We start from the raw sequence: 20,053 nt of genomic DNA, 5'->3' as shown, positions 1-20,053 counted from the left end.
GAACAACAGGCAATCGGACAGGTCACAGGTAAAGGAGCTGATGATAAACCAGACCGACCGATTGTAAATGGCATTGAGTCAGTAACAGCAAGGCTCGGTCAATACATTGATCACTACTTGCAACCCTTGGTGTGCGAGACGCACGCATACCTTAGAGACACGAAACACGGCATTACTCTTTTGAACGACCTAACAGAGATTTCTGAATGCATCTTGGTGACCGCTGATGTAGGGTCGCTTTACACGATCATCAACCATGAAGATGCTTTAAAATCAGTAAAATGGGCATTAAATAAGTCAGATTTGCCATTGAAACATCGGAGATTTTTGGTAGAGTGTCTGGATTTCTGTCTACTAAAGAACTATTTTTGGTACGACAAGAAATACTTCCTACAAGTAAAAGGAGTAGCGATGGGGGGACGGTTTGCCCCCAGTGTGGCTAACTTGTTTATGTCACACTGGGAGGAAGAGGTCATCTTTACAAACCGTCCTCCCCAGTTGAGCTGCTACCGTCGCTTTATCGACGACCTTCTGCTGATATGGAAAGGAGACATGACCAGTTTACAACATTTCATGGATCAACTCAATTCCAATACTCGGAATATTGAGTTGACATGGAATATAAGTACTGAGAGTATTGTCTTCCTTGACTTGGAGATTTTCAAAAAAGAAGGTGGCTTGGAAACTCGTACATACTTCAAGCCGACTGACAGAAATTCTTATATACCCACAGGGAGTTGCCATCATAACCTGTGGTTATATAATATCCCAAGAGGGCAGTTCCTAAGGATGAAAAGGAACTGCTCCTTGGAAGAGGATTTCCAGTCTCAATCAAAAAAACTGGCATCAAGATTTCTGGAAAAGGGGTATGACCCCGAACATATTGAGAGAGAACTTTTTAGAGTTAGCACTACTACAAGGGAAAATACATTAGTGTCCTCTAAAAAAACCACCTCCAATAATGAATTTTGTTTTGTGCTGGACTACAATATCCAGTACAAAAAGTTTGAAAAAATTGTAGCCAAACACTGGCCTATTCTACAGCATGACAGGGTGTTGGGCCCCGCACTCCCGGCTAGACCGAGGTTTGTGTATCGGAGGGCCCCTACACTCAGAGACCGGCTGGCCCCGGGAGTGGTTGACCCACCTGTCAAATCTGGTAATGCACTCTTTCCCTCTTTAAAAGGATTCTACGCTTGCGGCAAGTGTGCGGCCTGTAAGACCTCTAAAGGTAACATTAAGCGAAGGAAGGAATTCGTCGCCACAGCCACACAAGAGGTGCACGTCCTCAAAGATTTCATTACATGTGAAACCAAAGGGGTCGTGTACATGCTTGAATGTAGGTGTGGTTACCAGTATGTGGGCAGGACCACGAGGGCCCTACATATAAGAGTAGGGGAGCACATGAATAGAATCCGTAAGGGGAAAGATAAGCATAATGTCCCCAAACACTTCAAAAGATACCATCAGTGTGACCCTACGGGTCTGAAGTTTTGGGGTATTGAGAAAACCACACGTCACTGGAGAGGAGGCAATTTTGTAAGGCAATTAAGCCGCAGGGAATCATTCTGGATTTATCAGACTAAAGTTTTAGTACCTGGCGGGCTTAATATTGACTTTGATTTAAATTGTTTTATTTCTAACAGGTAAAGTGTGAGGTTTTAATTTTGATTCTGCAGTTATTATTTTATTGTTGCTATTATTTTAATAATTGTATGATTTTACTTTAATCTGTAATGTACTTGCGATCGGCGCTCGTTTAATATATGTGGAACTCTCGGAGCTTCGTGGGGAAACGTCACTATATATTGAGGACAGATTATATATACTTTTTTCTGATCCATTTAATGTGTTTATTTATATCTTTAGGCTATTGCCTTTCTTGATATTTTATATTATTGTATTTTGTGCAATATCTCGGCTGGGGCATTTGTGGACCGGGAGTGGCTCAGTTCCGTGTTATGAGCGCTCCTATTATTGGTCTATGTCAGGGGTACTGAATTAAAATTCATGGAGGTCCGCTTAGTAAAATCTTCTTCTAGCGGAGGTCCGAATCATGTTTGTGATTTGATTCAGATCCTTTACATTACAGCACCCTCTCCTAGGCGGTCCCATCTCTGCAGCTGGGGAATGCAGGTGAAACTGCACATGTTCCCGGCCCGCAGAGGAACACGCCACACTTCAGCACAGCTTGGTGCTGCGCAATTTAAAAAAAGGGTCAGGGACTTGTTTTCCTGCATTTCACATGGGTAGTGCAGCCCATTAAAATGAAGGGGCTGACCTACCTGTGACACTGAGCCCCATATCACAATCCCATCCTTACATCTATTCCACATTGTCCACTGCACATCACAGTTTCCTTCCCTTCACCAAGATCCCCTTTGTGTTATCATACCGCCTTAACATCAACACCCTTCTTATCCCCTCATTACAGAACCCCACTCCCCTACATTACTATCCTCAGCCCCTCATCACAGTACTCAGCTCCCCCACATTGTCCTCAGTTCCCCATTACAGTATTCACCCCCCCCCCCGACATTAGAGTACTCAGCCTTAACCCCCATTCCCCCCACATCAGAGTCCTCAGCCCCCATACATAGACTCCTCAGCCCCCACACATAGACTCCTCAGCCCCCCACACATATCAGAGTCCTGAGCCCCCCACACATATCAGAGTCCTGAGCCCCACACACATATCAGAGTCCTCAGCCCCACACACATATCAGAGTCCTGAGCCCCCACACACACATATCAGAGTCCTCAGCCCCAACACACATATATCAGAGTCCTCAGCCCCAACACACACATATCAGAGTCCTGAGCCCCACACACATATCAGAGTCCTCAGCCCCACACACATATCAGAGTCCTCAGCCCCAACACACATATATCAGAGTCCTCAGCCCCACACACATATATCAGAGTCCTTAGCCCCCACACACATATATCAGAGTCCTCAGCCCCCACACACATATATCAGAGTCCTCAGCCCCCACACACATATATCAGAGTCCACAGCCCCACACACATATCAGAGTCCTCAGCCCCCACACACATATATCAGAGTCCTCAGCCCCCACACAAAAATATCAGAGTCCTCAGCCCCCACACACATATATCAGAGTCCTCAGCCCCCACACACATATATCAGAGTCCTCAGCCCCACACACATATCAGAGTCCTCAGCCCCCACACACATATATCAGAGTCCACAGCCCCCACACACATATCAGAGTCCTCAGCCCCCACACACATATATCAGAGTCCACAGCCCCCACACACATATCAGAGTCCTCAGCCCCCACACACAAATATCAGAGTCCTCAGCCCCCACACACATATATCAGAGTCCTCAGCCCCACACACATATATCAGAGTCCTCAGCCCCACACACATATCAGAGTCCTCAGCTCCACACACATATCAGAGTCCTCAGCCCCCACACACATATCAGAGTCCTCAGCCCCACACACATATATCAGAGTCCTCAGCCCCCACACACATATATCAGAGTCCTCAGCCCCCACACACATATCAGAGTCCTCAGCCCCACACACATATATCAGAGTCCTCAGCCCCCACACACATATCAGAGTCCTCAGCCCCCACACACATATATCAGAGTCCTCAGCCCCACACACATATATCAGAGTCCACAGCCCCCCACACACATATATCAGAGTCCACAGCCCCCACACACATATCAGCGTCCTCAGCCCCCACACACAAATATCAGAGTCCTCAGCCCCCACACACATATATCAGAGTCCTCAGCCCCACACACATATATCAGAGTCCTCAGCTCCACACACATATCAGAGTCCTCAGCCCCCACACACATATCAGAGTCCTCAGCCCCACACACATATATCAGAGTCCTCAGCCCCCACACATATATCAGAGTCCTCAGCCCCCACACACATATATCAGAGTCCTCAGCCCCACACACATATATCAGAGTCCACAGCCCCCACACACATATCAGAGTCCTCAGCCCCCACACACATATATCAGAGTCCACAGCCCCCACACACATATCAGAGTCCTCAGCCCCCACACACAAATATCAGAGTCCTCAGCCCCCACACACATATATCAGAGTCCTCAGCCCCACACACATATATCAGAGTCCTCAGCCCCACACACATATCAGAGTCCTCAGCTCCACACACATATCAGAGTCCTCAGCCCCCACACACATATCAGAGTCCTCAGCCCCACACACATATATCAGAGTCCTCAGCCCCCACACACATATCAGAGTCCTCAGCCCCCACACACATATATCAGAGTCCACAGCCCCCACACACATATCAGAGTCCTCAGCCCCCACACACAAATATCAGAGTCCTCAGCCCCCACACACATATATCAGAGTCCTCAGCCCCACACACATATATCAGAGTCCTCAGCCCCACACACATATCAGAGTCCTCAGCTCCACACACATATCAGAGTCCTCAGCCCCCACACACATATCAGAGTCCTCAGCCCCACACACATATATCAGAGTCCTCAGCCCCCACACACATATCAGAGTCCTCAGCCCCCACACACATATATCAGAGTCCTCAGCCCCACACACATATATCAGAGTCCACAGCCCCCACACACATATATCAGAGTCCACAGCCCCCACACACATATCAGAGTCCTCAGCCCCCACACACAAATATCAGAGTCCTCAGCCCCCACACACATATATCAGAGTCCTCAGCCCCACACACATATATCAGAGTCCTCAGCTCCACACACATATCAGAGTCCTCAGCCCCCACACACATATCAGAGTCCTCAGCCCCCACACACATATATCAGAGTCCACAGCCCCCACACACATATCAGAGTCCTCAGCCCCCACACACAAATATCAGAGTCCTCAGCCCCCACACACATATATCAGAGTCCTCAGCCCCCACACACATATATCAGAGTCCTCAGCCCCCACACACATATCAGAGTCCTCAGCCCCCACACACATAAGCCCCCACACACATATCAGAGTCCTCAGCCCCCACACACATATATCAGAGTCCTCAGCCCCACACACATATATCAGAGTCCTCAGCTCCACACACAAATATCAGAGTCCTCAGCCCCACACACATATCAGAGTCCTCAGCCCCACACACATATATCAGAGTCCTCAGCCCCACACACATATCAGAGTCCTCAGCCCCACACACATATATCAGAGTCCTCAGCCCCCACACACATATCAGAGTCCTCAGCTCCACACACATATCAGAGTCCTCAGCCCCCACACACAAATATCAGAGTCCTCAGCCCCCACACACAAATATCAGAGTCCTCAGCCCCCACACACAAATATCAGAGTCCTCAGCCCCCACACACAAATATCAGAGTCCTCAGCCCCCACACACAAATATCAGAGTCCTCAGCCCCCACACACAAATATCAGAGTCTTCAGCCCCCACACACATATATCAGAGTCCACAGCCCCACACACATATATCAGAGTCCTCAGCCCTCGCACACATTAGAGTACATAGCCCCCACACACATTAGAGTACTCTTCTTTGCTGTACTCAGTGTCTCTCCCCCTTCCTACATTATGTCTCCCCTACCTTACACAGCCAGGAGAACTCGAGGCATAGCAGGTCTGGAGGAAGGAAGCTGCAAGATGGTGATTGGTTGCTTAGACTGCCATTCATCTTGGCAACCAATCACTGGCTGTTTACCTCGGGCAGTTCCCGCCCTCCCTTCAGAGGTGTCCTGCCTCACGCTGTCGGCTCTGCAAAGAAATCATCACAGCTGAAAGGAGAGCAGGCTGCTAAATGGCGAGACAGCTGCGGTCCGGGAGGGGGAAGGAGGGGGGCCGGAAACGGACCGCGGGCCGCCATTTAGTGATGCCTGGTCTATGTTATGCTATTCAGCGCCTCCCGGAAGTCAGGAGCTTTCCCTTATCAAAGATGGAGATTGGCGATATGTCACTTCCGCCTTGGGGATTAGCGTCCGGTTGCTAGGCATCATCTATTTAAGGCGTGCGGGTGCCGCCCTCTCCGTACCCCTGCTGAAGAAGTCACGCCCATTGACGCAACGCGTACGGGGGGAGGAGCCGTGACGTCACCCGCGACGCTCTGAGAGGACCGCATGTTCGAGCTTACCGATCAGATGTTTACATGCTGTTCCCCATGCACTAGGAATAGTGCTATGTTTGTGAGTAATCAGCTTTTACCTTGAATAAATGTACCAATTTTAAAACGGAGAGCACTAGATGTTCTTGTTATATTTTCATGTGGAATCTTTATGCCGATCTGCTGAGGCGCTGTGGTTTCCATGATTTAAGACTGGGACAGGAGAAGTTCACCAGAGTCTATGTTAAAAGCGCAACGGCCTTTGTGGTCAATGTATGGAGGTGAGAGGCTGGCATTAATTGTGGTGGTGGAATCACGCATGTTTGGTGTTTTTTCTACCTTTCTACACGGGTCACCTTTACCTCAAGCTTGGCTTTGGACATATGAACATTCCCAGATTATGGACATTGCTACCGTTTATTGGTTTTAACATTTTAGCGCTGCACCATTTTTTACCTTTACAGCACTGAAGCACAGCCAGAGAGCGTCTTATATAGGGCCAGGGCTGGGGAGAAGGGCGTGGTGACACACCTGCTCTGCCTCCAGCAATCTATTGTTGCTGAATAGTAATTCCTTTCCTGACAGCTTCTGTGTAATGTGACAAGGGGGAGAGGACAGGGCAGCCCGAGGTGGCGGAACTCCGTTCCGGTGCGTTCCGGCAGAAAAAAAGCCCTGGCAACAAGTAAACTACTACTGTGGAGCAGTTAAACTTTTTAGGGAACTAATGTTCACCATTTTGTAATCTCAACTTTCTAGTTATAGAGAATTGTGCGAACCACATTTAAAAGTACGTTTATTAGAAGGATTATAGACACATCTCTGAATGTCAAAATGACTGCATACCAGAGCATCTTTCAAATATTGGGCTCTTCTAAATGTAATCTCAGGATACTCCTTGAGGAATTACCCAAAGAATAGTTTTAGGTACCAGTTTTTGGAGATAATATACCTCATCTCCTAATATTGTTTATTATATCTCATATTTAATCTGTTAGTTGGGTCCACATCCTTACTATGACTTGTTCGATTTAAAAAAGGATCCTCCCTTTTCTGTATTTTAGCACTATGATATTTTAAGTATTACAGCCCTTTGTTTTAATCTTGTATATAACATCGGCCTCAAATTTGAAATCTTGTTCTTTAGAGCTGTTTTGTTGTAATTTCAGATGTCAGCCTTATGGTATTGACCTAAGAACGGATTACCACTGGAGGCATGCAAAATGCTATTTGTAGCCGTTTCTTTTCTAAAGAAAGATGTTCCTAGTACATTTTCTTTACGATCAACAAAATCCGAAAAGGAAATCCTGTCCTTACCATAATTTACCCTAAGGTCAAATTGAACAGATTAGTTTTCAGCTTAGTCACAAATTAATTTTTACATTCATTAGAAGTTCTGTTCCTTTCCAAAAACAGTACACTCCCATCCTCCAAGTACAAGTTAGCGTACAATGGAGCACACCTGGTTCCCATCGCAAGTAGAAGCCTGCAAGTACAGCTGCATTACCTTACAAAACAAAAAGTCAAATTCATAAGAAAATATTTTTATTTTGATGTTGCATTCTCTCCCACAAATGACCTTATTGTAGCAATACTCTTACTGTGAAGCATACTTAAGTGCAAAGCCTTAACATCAATTGATACCAAAATAATATTATCTGGCATTTATAAGCCTTTTAGTTGACTTAGAAGGTCTAAAGTATACCATGTCTATCAGTCTACTCACATTTTCTGTATACCAACCCATCCCCAATATTATGGATTGTCCAGGAGGATTATCTATATTCTTCTTGAGTCTTCAGTAATACATAGAGCATGGATTCTACAAGATGTTCTACTAACAAATAATTCCCCATACTTTTGCGAACGGTGTTCCTCTGAACTTCAGCCTCAGCTAATTTTTCACATTGAAAACTAAATCTAATTATTTTCTGTTAGGAAATTTTCTTATAGCATTATTATGAGAATTTTGGGACACATATTCTGGTATTGTTCCACACTAATAAATCATTATATCCCCTCCCTAATTAGAAGGGTTTAATTATTCTAATTATTAATCTTCATTCTTTAGCAATGTTTTTATTTTCCTGTTATTTGTCCATATATTCAATGGATTTACATAATTTAACTCCCTCAAAATCTTTTAAAACCTTCTGTATAAAGCATACTACACTAGAAATAGTATGGAGAGAGGATAAAGTACTGCTGTTTGGAAAAACCTTAAATAAATTAGTCCTAACTATTCCAAGTTCTTTTGGTATATTTCCATTTTCCCACAAGTAAATCAGGTCTTTTAGAATCCTGTAATTCTGCCTTGTGAACTCAACATATTCCTCCACCTAGGATAAATGTGCATTTTGATGCCATATATGCCAATCATGTATGTACCCTTGCAAAGAGGTGGAGATCTTTTACAAAATTAAAAAACGTATTCACGTTAGGATCCAGACAGAAATTTAAACTAAAATTCAACAGACTATGCATTTCTTCTGTTAATTCACAGAAAGACAAAATTGATGACACTAAACCAATCTGTCAGTTCTTCTTAAATACATATTGTTCTATCCCCCCATTTTTTGGCAGGATTGATAGGCCTATCTTTATATCCTTGCAATTATGTTTCCATAACACGTGTTTTTGTGTTTCGAAAAAGAAAATGGTTGCTTGGAAATTGCTCCCAGCTCAGAAGGTGTAGGATTAAAGTGTGTAAAAACCCATTTTATTGTCCTGTGTGGATGCACTTTTCTCTAAAGCTATAACGGATGTGTCAATAGTCAAGAGTTGTTGTCAAACATTATTTGACAACAACTCTTCTTTTCATGACTGTAACTTGATGAACATTTCTACCCCTTTAGCACACCATGTAAGTCTAATCTTTGATTCCTCGTGCAATGCTGTTTGTGATCGTGTGATGATGAAACAGAAAATTATGATCAAACATCAGATAAATTATCATTCTGTGACCCCTGCGAATGACTTATACCTGACCTGAATTTAATTTGTGTGGGACGTGTCTCCCAAGACTGCCACTTGTATGCACTTTCTAACTGGAAGGCTAACCTATCCCAGTAATTTTTTCTCTTTTGTATTCACAATGTTTTGATTATATTTTAAATTAATTCTCCTTCATCTTATAAAGAGTTATTTCTTGAAATGTGGCAAGATTTTTCATTAGCTCATCTATTTCCATATTTATTCTAGAGATTTCTCCCTTGTAATAACCTGCTATCTTGAGCATCATATTATCAGTACAGATGTTTAAATTCTGTTCCCAATTCTTTATAAAATTCGTATCATGGTGTTTAATATTTAAAAAAAATTGATTTTTGTAAGATCTTACCGTAAAATCCTTTTCTCTTAATCTCATTGACAGACGTAGTCCTCCTTGATTAATATGAACTTGGGTTATACTGCCCTCTACAGGAGTAGGACTAGACAGGAAAGAAAACGTTCTGGCCACACCTTAGGGGCAGTCCCAGAGGGTATATCCTCTCTCTCTCTCTCTGCTACAGCAAATCAGTTATGTCACAAAGCAGTGTTTAGAGAATTTAACCCAACCCAACTCAAAAAACAGAGGGGCGGGTACTACGTCTGTCAATGAGCTTAAGAGAAAAGGATTTTACGGTAAGATCTTACAAAAATCCATTTTTCTCTGTCGCTCATTGACAGACGTAGTCCTCCTTGATTAATATCAACTCGGGACGTCCCAAAGCAGTGCCACAAATGAGGGGTGGGATAACAGAAATCAAAATCCAATCTAGAAGGCCCAACCGGTGCCAACTAGAAGTTTTAAAGGCTCATCAATCAAAGGATGAACTGAAAATCCAACGGAAAAAAACCCTCGAGGTAGACCGCCGGTCTCCTCAAATTGCGGCCTGCAAAACCTTGCGGCCAAAAGAGGCATCTGACGATGCCATCACATCAAATTTATAAAAGTTTGTAAAGGTATGCACCGACGACCAGGTAGCCGCCTTGCAAACCTTGACCACTGACGCCTGATGGCGGTAGGCCCAGGAGGTACTGAGCGCTCAAGTGGAGTGCGCCTTAACAGGGAACGGAGGATTCCGACCCTTAATAGAATAAGCCTGTACCACCGTCTGTCTAATCCATTTGGAGATAGTCGCGGCAGATGCAGGCAACCCCTTTCTGGGGCCATCCGTGATCACAAACAGTGAATCCGTTTTACGGAATGATTCCGTAGTCTTCAGGTATACCCCGATTGCCCGAACTACATCCAAGGAATGCAACGCACATTCCCAAGGATGATTGGGCTTAGGACACAAGGAAGGTAGCACAATATCTTCATTCAGATGAAAATCTGAAACCACCTTAGGAAGAAAGGATGGCTTCGGATGAAGAACTACCTTATCCCTATGAACCACTAGATATGGGGAATGGCATGATAATGCAGCCAGTTCTGACACCCTGCGTGCAGAAGTGATAGCCACAAAGAAGGCCACCTTCTGGGATAATGTAAGCAAGGGAATCTCCCTGATATTTTCAAAGGGAGGTTTCTGCAGCCTTACTCCTAACTAGACAGAAAAAAACCGATTTGCTGTAGCAGAGAGAGAGAGGATATTCCCTCTGGGACTGCCCCTAAGGTGTGGCCAGAACGTTTTCTTTCCTGTCTAGTCCTACTCCTGTAGAGGGCAGTATAACCCGAGTTGATATTAATCAAGGAGGACTACATCTGTCAATGAGCGACAGAGAAATGTAAATACAATCCAAAGGGGTATCTTCTGCAAGACAGTTGTCAAAAAACTTCACATGCCAATAAAGGTTGAATTTCTTCTCTAATAACCTTTTAAATCTAAAAATGTAGATGGATATTCCAGAATCACTAAATTGTTTGCATAGTCTTTCTTAATTTTGTGCATGAAATGCTTCTCCCAAGGATTAGATGTTGAATGGTTTTGCTTTACCATAAGGGTCATTGGCAATTCCTTCATTTACAGCAACACTCTAATAATGAGCTGCTAATGAGATGACTCTTATCAAGTGGATAAATATCTCAGTAGCAGAGTTTAAATTGCCTTAGGTTTATTGTGTTCTTGAGTCAAGAATCTCGTTATTTTCAAAAATTTTATGTAATTCTTTAGCTGACGGTCTTTTCTCAGGGTCTTCTGACAGCATTCTCTTTATTTCAAAGACCTGCAAAAACAATGGAAATAAAGTGAGAAAAGGAAGGAGGAAGGGAAGGTGATATTGAGCAAGGAAGGGTGCAGAAGGAATTAATAACTTTTGCCAGGTGCTAGTATTTTTCATTAGAGAGCTGTCAGCAGAACTGTGAGGATTCAATAAACCAGCTGTTGATACAGGAAATGCTAAAAATACAGAAGGGTTAAGTTTTAGTTGGTTTACTAGTTTGGACACTAGTTTAGGTTAGGGTCAGCTTCAGTTTTATGATTAAATTCACGGTTAGGTTTTAGGGGGTAATTTAAACTGGGGGGGATGTTAAGGCTGAGATATTGAAAGGGTTGAGTGTCAAAGGGTGCTGAACAATAGGGATAATTTGTGACATAGTGATAGGTTGGGGAGTGTCTAGGTTTCTAATTATTTTGGAACTCTGTGCGAGATTGAAGAAAGGAACACTGAACGCATGTAAAAATACAGTGGAAAAAAACACATCTAAAGCATTTATTTTGATATACCTCTACAGGATAACGCTTTGAAAACTCCATAGGCAGGTCACCTTTACGGATCTTCTTCCATTGCTGCAAGTGAACATAATAAGAACACATTTAAACACATTTAACTGCAGCAATCATTCAAAGTATAATTAATCACCAAGGTCCAAGTGTTGTCTTAAAACTGAGCTGTGCCAGCAATTTACTGCCAGAAAAGCAGTTGTTTTACATCAGCCTGTGCTAAAATATACCCAATCCAAAATGTTTATATAGTATAACTTAACAACCATTGGATGTGGTGGCTGCATTCTTTTTCTTTTTTCATGCTTTTATTCCCTTATTTAAACCTGGTGATCGGCCAGTAGCACAACTCCTGTCTTAGGGTGGCTACATTTACTCCTCCAATATATTTATGAAGGAGCAATTGTCAATCAGAGAGGGAAGAGTTGGACATTACATTAGTTATTAACAATGTAAAGCCAAACTGCAGTTACTGCATTTTAAGCAGGTACAACTTTCCTTGATTTTTAGGGACTGTCCCTGATTCGGAACAATGTCCTTCTGTCCCTCTTTCCTCCACATGTGTCCCTTATTTTGGTCTGATCTGTATAGTTGTATATAAAATGCACTATTTATCTTTCAAAAAGTGTTTTTATAGTGCTAAACTTTTCATCCAATTTCCAAAATGCTGCATTTGTAAAAGTCAAAAGCCAGTATAATAGAATAGTGATAAAAAAAGCACTTGTTGGTTTAACTAATCTTTTCTTTTCTCAAATAATTATTTTTTTGTATAATTCAAGGCAAGACATGGGGTGTGTCCTATGCCTACAAAGTTTTGCTAATAGGTGTCCCTCGTTCCCATCTCAAAAAGTTTGTAGCTATGGTTACAGCAATAGTTGTTTCTTTATTGTACATAACAGGACACAAAGGGCCAAATTCACTGTACCTCCAACGCTGATTTTGTTCTATTTTACCTCCATTTTGACTATTTTTAGGTGCAAATGCAATTCACTATAACACCATCAGAAACGTTATGAGCAGTGTCAAATTCATTAAGATCAAATAACATCAGGACTGGACTTAAAAACAGTCCAGCTAAAAGGTGGACTCATTTTTTCAAAATCACAAAATATGGAAGGAAAAAAATAAAAGATGTGAGGGAAAGATGTGTTATATGATTTTGAGCTAAACTGCTTTTAAACTGTGTGAAAAGGTTAAGTAGAAAAAAATATATTAATAAAAGTGTAAAATGCAAAAATAGCTCCAGAGTCAATTTCTGGCAGATAGCCCATGTGCGTATGCTCCATACCAAAAATTAGGCTGAAAATAATGTTTTTGAAAACGTTAGTGGGAGTTATAGTAAATTTGTAGTAAATACCGCTGCAAATTTGCGGTAAAACGGCGCTATTCCGGTGCTAATGAGAGAAATGCACATATCTTTTTTTCTTTTTTGCACATATCTATGTATGTCTATATATATATATATATATCAATGAGTCAAGAAATTGGGCTGCAGCCAATCAGGGAACTGCTAAACCATGTCCACATCCATTGGTAATGAGGTATTTAAATAAGAAAAAGGTAAATCTCACTGAGCTGTGGGATAAACTCTGCATGGATTACCATGATGGGAGGACTTTATTGGACCGGTAAAGCATAAAGTGAGCAATACCAAGATACTAAAAAGGTATAAATTTATTGTATTATAAAATCATTTGAAACAAAAAACATTACAGCGTTAATGAATGAATCCAAAGGCAAATAGACACAAATACAACTGATCATATTATTCACGCAGTCATGTAGTTCGACGCGTTTCGCCAAATACAAATTGGCTTCTTCAGGAACCGATATGATCAGACCATATAGCCTCTAATCCAAAAACAAGGAGGAAAAGAGGAGGGAAGAGAGAAAAAACATCAATATATCAGTAACATATAAATACAGATAGTTTTTTTCCAGACATAATGCCATTGATTCAGAATAAGGCACTAATAAATAACATTTTATCAACTTGCTCACCTAGTTCATAAACATAGTCGACTTTTAGGACCCATGATGCCAGATCAGACATGAAGAAATGAAGGGAAACCCTTCCAAATGATCCTGAATTAAGGATCATATATGCCTCGGTTGAGGCTTGGTGGATCGGACCTTCTCCATAGCTTCCCCAGTGTATAATGACCATAGCCAGACAGTTAACAATTAAGAACTATAACTGGCTATATTCGTGGGGGTGCTCACAGACATGAAGAGGAACAGGCATGCAGAAGATGGTGATTGGAAGGAGCCAATAGGCAGATCCCAAATGAGCACTACCGGGAAATAAGGGGAAGAGAAAAACGAAAAAAATGGGGGACAATTCTTAGATATATGTTATAAACCAACAGGTATATAACAGAAGGTATGTCAAAAAACCCCAATAACAATTCCATAGACATGGCAAAAAGGCCCAAGCCATCCCAGTAGAGACAAAGGGAAAATAATAAGAGAATAGTTTATACAGGTCTGAATAGGGCATAAGAAAAAGGGGAGATATATCCAAAAGACCCCAGACCATTACCTTCCTTAGTGGATGCGCTTAGAGTAGAGGTTCGGACGCCGGTCCCTCGGCATGGAATGCCGCTGCTACCAGCGTCCTCGCCTCGTGCGCATTAAATAGGAGAAGGTCCCGCCGGAAGTTAGACGCCAGCAGCGTCCTGCGTCACTTCCGGCGCGGGCGCAATGCATAGTGCGTCACTTCCGGCGGTGGCTGATGATGGTATTACAGCCACGTACGGAAGGCGCAGTTTCCCAACTGGTGGGAGAGGACCAGGAGCCATTAAGCATCCCTCCTCTGCTTTGCGCCCGAATCCACCATAGCGAAGAGTTTTGACCATTATAGTCTCGAGTCCGCAAGTGGCATCATCGGATCCTATTACAAATAAGAAAAAAATAATAAAAGTAATCAATATAGATATATAGATATCCCACATGACATAGGCAAATAAGAGAAAAAAAAGGGGGGGGGAGACAACAATAAAACATGATTAATACATATATAATCATATAAACAGACATAGTCCTATCAGCAAAGATACCACTCTGTATAAACACAGAGTAAAGGTAAAGTTGCTCATAGTATATTTGGTCTCAGCTAGTAAAATTAAGTAAGGAAACAAAAGAAAGGTGGGGATGGAATGAGTGGAGTATGGATATTTATAGGAATGGTTTGTATGATACTGCTGTATTCAAACCTGGCCAACTAGTGGCTTGTTGGTTGAATATCTATTTAGCTTCTTTCTGTAGAATAATTTTATCAGTATTACCACCACGTGGATTTCTATTTACAACCAGAGAATTTTGCCACATGCCAAACCGAAGGGGTTGTATATCTAGCTATGTGTAAATGCGGAGCATTTTACATAGGGAAAACTAAAAGAAAGTTCTGGCAAAGAATTAATGATCACCTATATTATTTGGAAGTTGGGCTCATTTATACACCTATATGCAAACACGTTGGCTTAAACCATAGTTTTGATCCACAAATGGTTTCTTTTTCAGTGTTGGAGGTTGTAAATAGAAATCCACGTGGTGGTAATACTGATAAAATTATTCTACAGAAAGAAGCTAAATGGATATTCAACCAACAAGCCACTAGTTGGCCAGGTTTGAATACAGCAGTATCATACAAACCATTCCTATAAATATCCATACTCCACTCATTCCATCCCCACTGTTTCCTTTCTTTTGTTTCCTTACTTAATTCTACTAGCTGAGACCAAATATACTATGAGCAACTTTACCTTTACTCTGTGTTTATACAGAGTGGTATCTTTGCTGATAGGACTATGTCTGTTTATATGATTATATATGTATTAATCATGTTTTATTGCTGTCTCCACCCCCCCTTTTTTCTCTTATTTGCCTATGTCATGTGGGATATTTATATATCTATATTGATTACTTTTATTATTTTTTTCTTATTTGTAATAGGATCCGATGATGCCACTTGTGGACTCGAGACTATAATGGTCAAAACTCTTCGCTATGGTGGATTTGGGCGCAAAGCAGAGGAGGGATGCTTAATGGCTCCTGGTCTTCTCCCACCAGTTGGGTAACTGCGCCTTCCGTACGTGGCTGTAATACCATCATCAGCCGCCGCCGGAAGTGACGCACTATGCATTGCGCCCGCGCCGGAAGTGACGCGGGACGCTGCTGGCGTCTCACTTCCGGCGGTAACCTTCTCCTATTTAATGCGCACGAGGCGAGGACGCCGGTAGCAGCGGCATTCCATGTCGAGGGACCGGCGTCCGAACCTCTACTCTAAGCGCATCCACTAAGGAAGGTAATGGTCTGGGGTCTTTTGGATATATCTCCCCTTTTTCTTATGCCCTATTCAGACCTGTATAAACTATTCTCTTATTATTTTCCCTTTGTCTCTACTGGGATGGCTTGGGCCTTTTTGCCATGTCTATGGAATTGTTATTGGGGTTTTTTGACATACCTTCGGTTATATACCTGTTGGTTTATAATATATATCTAAGAATTGTCCCCCATTTTTTTTGTTTTTCTCTTCCCCTTATTTCCCGGTAGTGCTCATCTGGGATCTGCCTATTGACTCCTTCCAATCACCATCTTCTGCATGCCTGTTCCTCTTCATGTCTGCGAGGACCCCCACGAATATAGCCAGTTATAGTTCTTAATTGTTAACTGTCTGGCTATGGTCATTATACACTGGGGAAGCTATGGAGAAGGTCCGATCCACCAAGCCTCAACCGAGGCATATATGATCCTTAATTCAGGATCATTTGGAAGGGTTTCCATTCATTTCTTCATGTCTGATCTGGCATCATGGGTTCTAAAAAGTCGACTATGTTTATGAACTAGGTGAGCAAGTTGATAAAATGTTATTTATTAGTGCCTTATTCTGAATCAATGGCATTATGTCTGGAAAAAAACTATCTGTATCTATATGTTACTGATATATTGATGTTTTTTCTCTCTTCCCTCATCTTTTCCTCCTTGTTTTTGGATTAGAGGCTATATGGTCTGATCATATCGGTTCCTGAAGAAGCCAATTTGTATTTGGTGAAACGCGTCGAACTACATGACTGCGTGAATAATATGATCAGTTGTATTTGTGTCTATTTGCCTTTGGATTCATTCAGTAACGCTGTAATGTTTTTTGTTTCAAATGATTTTATAATACAATAAATTTATACCTTTTTAGTATCTTGGTATTGCTCACTCTATGCTTTACCGGTCCAATAAAGTCCTCCCATCATGGTAATCCACGCAGAGTTTATCCCACAGCTCAGTGAGATTTACCTTTTTCTTATTTAAATATATATATATATATATGAATCACAAAAAAAATATATAAATATATATATAAAAAATTGATTGATGAAAAGGACAATCAATTAAAAGCGTTGGGACTTTAAATGAAGGACTATCCAATATAGGAAAAAGTGCTTCCATCCCTATGAATAGGAAAAAAGGGGGGAAGGGGGAATAAGGAATGTACGTAAATACTGTAAAACGACTGCCAGTCGTTTTACAGTATTTACGTACATTCCTTATTCCCCTTCCCCCCTTCTTTCCCATAAATATATATATATATATATATATATATATATATATATATATATATATATATATATATGAGCCCAAAAAATAATTATATGTTTTATTTATTGATTTATTGATATATATGAAAAGCAACACTAATATGGCTTCTCCCCAAAAATGAAACATTGTATATGTGTGAAATTAATATATTTTTTGGGTTGGTTAGATATAGAAAGTAACAATAATATATGGGTTTTTGCATATATATATATATATATATATATATATATATATGCAAAAAACAATATATTATTGTTACTTCCTATATCTAACCAACCCAAAAATATATTAATTTCACACATATACAATGTTTCATTTTTGGGGAGAAGCCATATTAGTGTTGCTTTTCATATATATATATATATATATATATATATATATATATATATATATATATATATATATATATATACACACACATACACATAGGCAAATCAATAAATAAAACATATAATTATTTTTTGGGCATCTATACATATATATATATATATATATATATATATATATATATATATATATATATATATATGAAAAGCAACACTAATATGGCTTCTCCCCAAAAATGAAACATTGTATATGTGTGAAATTAATATATTTTTGGGTTGGTTAGATATAGAAAGTAACGATAATATATGGGTTTTTGCATATGCATATATATATATATATATTTATATATATATATATATATATGCAAAAAACAATATATTATTGTTGCTTTCTATATCTAACCAACCCAAAAATATATTAATTTCACACATATACAATGTTTCAATTTTGGGGAGAAGCCCTATTAGTGTTGCTTGTCATATATAACAACAGACAGTTGTAGGTAGTTCAGGGATTCAAACACCCAAATACATTGTTGCAAGGCAGCTGTGCTAACCACTTAACTACCTGAGGCTAATGAAATTTGCCTCAGGTAGTTAAGGCAAATTTGCCTCAGGTAGAATATATATATATATATATATATTATATATATATACTATTTAGACCCAATTCAAGCTCAAATAATTTGTATTTATTAAAATTTTTTGATGGACTAATCGAATCAAACTATATTAATTTTTAAGGTGCCAGTGCATGTATGTTTGGTATAAAGATAACAAAAAAAAAAAAACCTCAGAGACCACAATTCCCAAATAATTAACCTAGTTTAGTGAAACTGTATAAAATCAACATTTTTTTAAAAATAATCCTGCATGCTAGAAATTATATATAGGTGTTTAAAACATTTATTTCTGTGAAAAATTAGTATTTTAAATATAAATTGATAGGCTAAGAAACTATCAGTGGCATATATTATGAAATAAATGTAACAAAGTGATTATGTTTGTGTAAATTGTGTTTTGCAAAATGTTGCAAATATGTATTGAGCTTGAGCTTGAGCTTGATTAAATAAACTGACCAAAATATCCAAGTGGTTAGCACATCTGCCATGCAACACTGTATTTGGGTGTTCAAATCCTTGAACTACCTACAACTGTCTGTTGTTATATATGACAAGCAACACTAATAGGGCTTCTCCCCAAAAATAAAACATTGTATATGTGTGAAATTAATATATTTGTTGGTTGGTTGAGTGGGGAGCCATATTAGTGTTGCTTCCTATATAGAGCCAAATTACACTCTGAAAAATAGCAGTGTTTGAGCTTGGAAATCTGAGAATTTGCAAATTGATATGCAGTGGAACCCCAGAACTCAGAATTCAACAACCCCCCAAAAAAATATATATAGATATATATATACAGGGCTTTTTTTCTCAAAGAATAGGTGCAGGAACTCCCCCTTCTAAGTTACTTTGTGTCTCCGCCCCCTACCCACCTCCGAGCACTAACCCTTGGTTTCACCCCTTCCAACCTCCGAGCACTGACCCTTGGTTCCACCCCCTACCCAGCTTCCAGTACAGCCCCTTTTAGAGAATATAGAGCCAAGTATAATTTTGTATTGGAATGTATAGAATTAGGTTATGATAACAAGAAAAGCAATAAAATAGATCACCCACAGCCAGCAGCAATAGACCCCCCCCCAGCAGCAGCAAAAGATCTCCCAGCAGCCAGCATCAATACACTCTCTAGCAGCCAGGAACAGTGGACCCCTCCCTAAACAGTAGATCCCTTCTAGCAACAATTAACCCTCAGTATCAAAAGATCCTCCACTAGCAACAATAGATTGCCATGCAAAAATAGATCCCCTCCAGCAATAATAGATCTCCCAGCAGCTAGCATCAGTAGACCCTATAGCACCCATTGGAGGTGCCGGAACTGTGTTCCCCCGCGTTCCCACTGAAAAAAAGCCCTGTGTATATATATATATATATATATATATATATATATATATATCCCCAAAATATAATGTATATATTTTATTGTTTTTATTGTTTGTTGGCCATTACACTTATTTATGGATTCATAGCTCACCAAAGTCCGCACTGGGGGTCACCGGAAGCATTTGATCACTGCACTGCATATGAACTTTACCTCTATACCTGTCAGCATTGATTACAGTCCTTGCATCTCATTTTGGGACTGTTACACACTAATATCTTCACACTGATCACAGTGTATATATTTGGCACCTGGAGCTATTTATTACTATCACATTTGTCACTGTTAATTGATTTTTTTTCCCGTTGTGCAACTGAAGAGTCGCAGTGGTTTGCCCTTCATAGGGCACTTATTTACTTTTATATATATTTTTTATTTCTTCCACTCTTTTAGC

At 40.6% G+C, this 20,053-nt stretch overlaps 1 protein-coding gene across 1 annotated transcript in view; it reads right to left on the bottom strand.

The window, feature by feature from the left end:
• Positions 1–10,816: 10,816 nt before the first annotated feature.
• LOC309551208 (interferon-induced, double-stranded RNA-activated protein kinase-like) overlaps positions 10,817–20,053 on the bottom strand; it is a 311,038-nt gene continuing 301,801 nt past the window's right edge. The window contains exons 23-24 of the mRNA XM_082251706.1: positions 11,747–11,809; positions 10,817–11,246 (exon numbers count right to left, since the gene is read on the bottom strand). Of these exons, the coding sequence (XP_082107832.1) occupies positions 11,136–11,246; positions 11,747–11,809 (174 nt within the window). The 3' untranslated portion in view covers positions 10,817–11,135. The remainder of the gene's footprint in view (positions 11,247–11,746; positions 11,810–20,053) is intronic.

Source organism: Pelophylax lessonae, assembly GCF_965119305.1.
Source record: "Pelophylax lessonae genome assembly, chromosome: 3".
Taxonomy (NCBI): domain Eukaryota; kingdom Metazoa; phylum Chordata; class Amphibia; order Anura; family Ranidae; genus Pelophylax; species Pelophylax lessonae.
The sequence above is the reverse complement of the archived record's forward strand: the minus strand, read 5'-3'. Positions and strand labels throughout refer to the sequence as shown.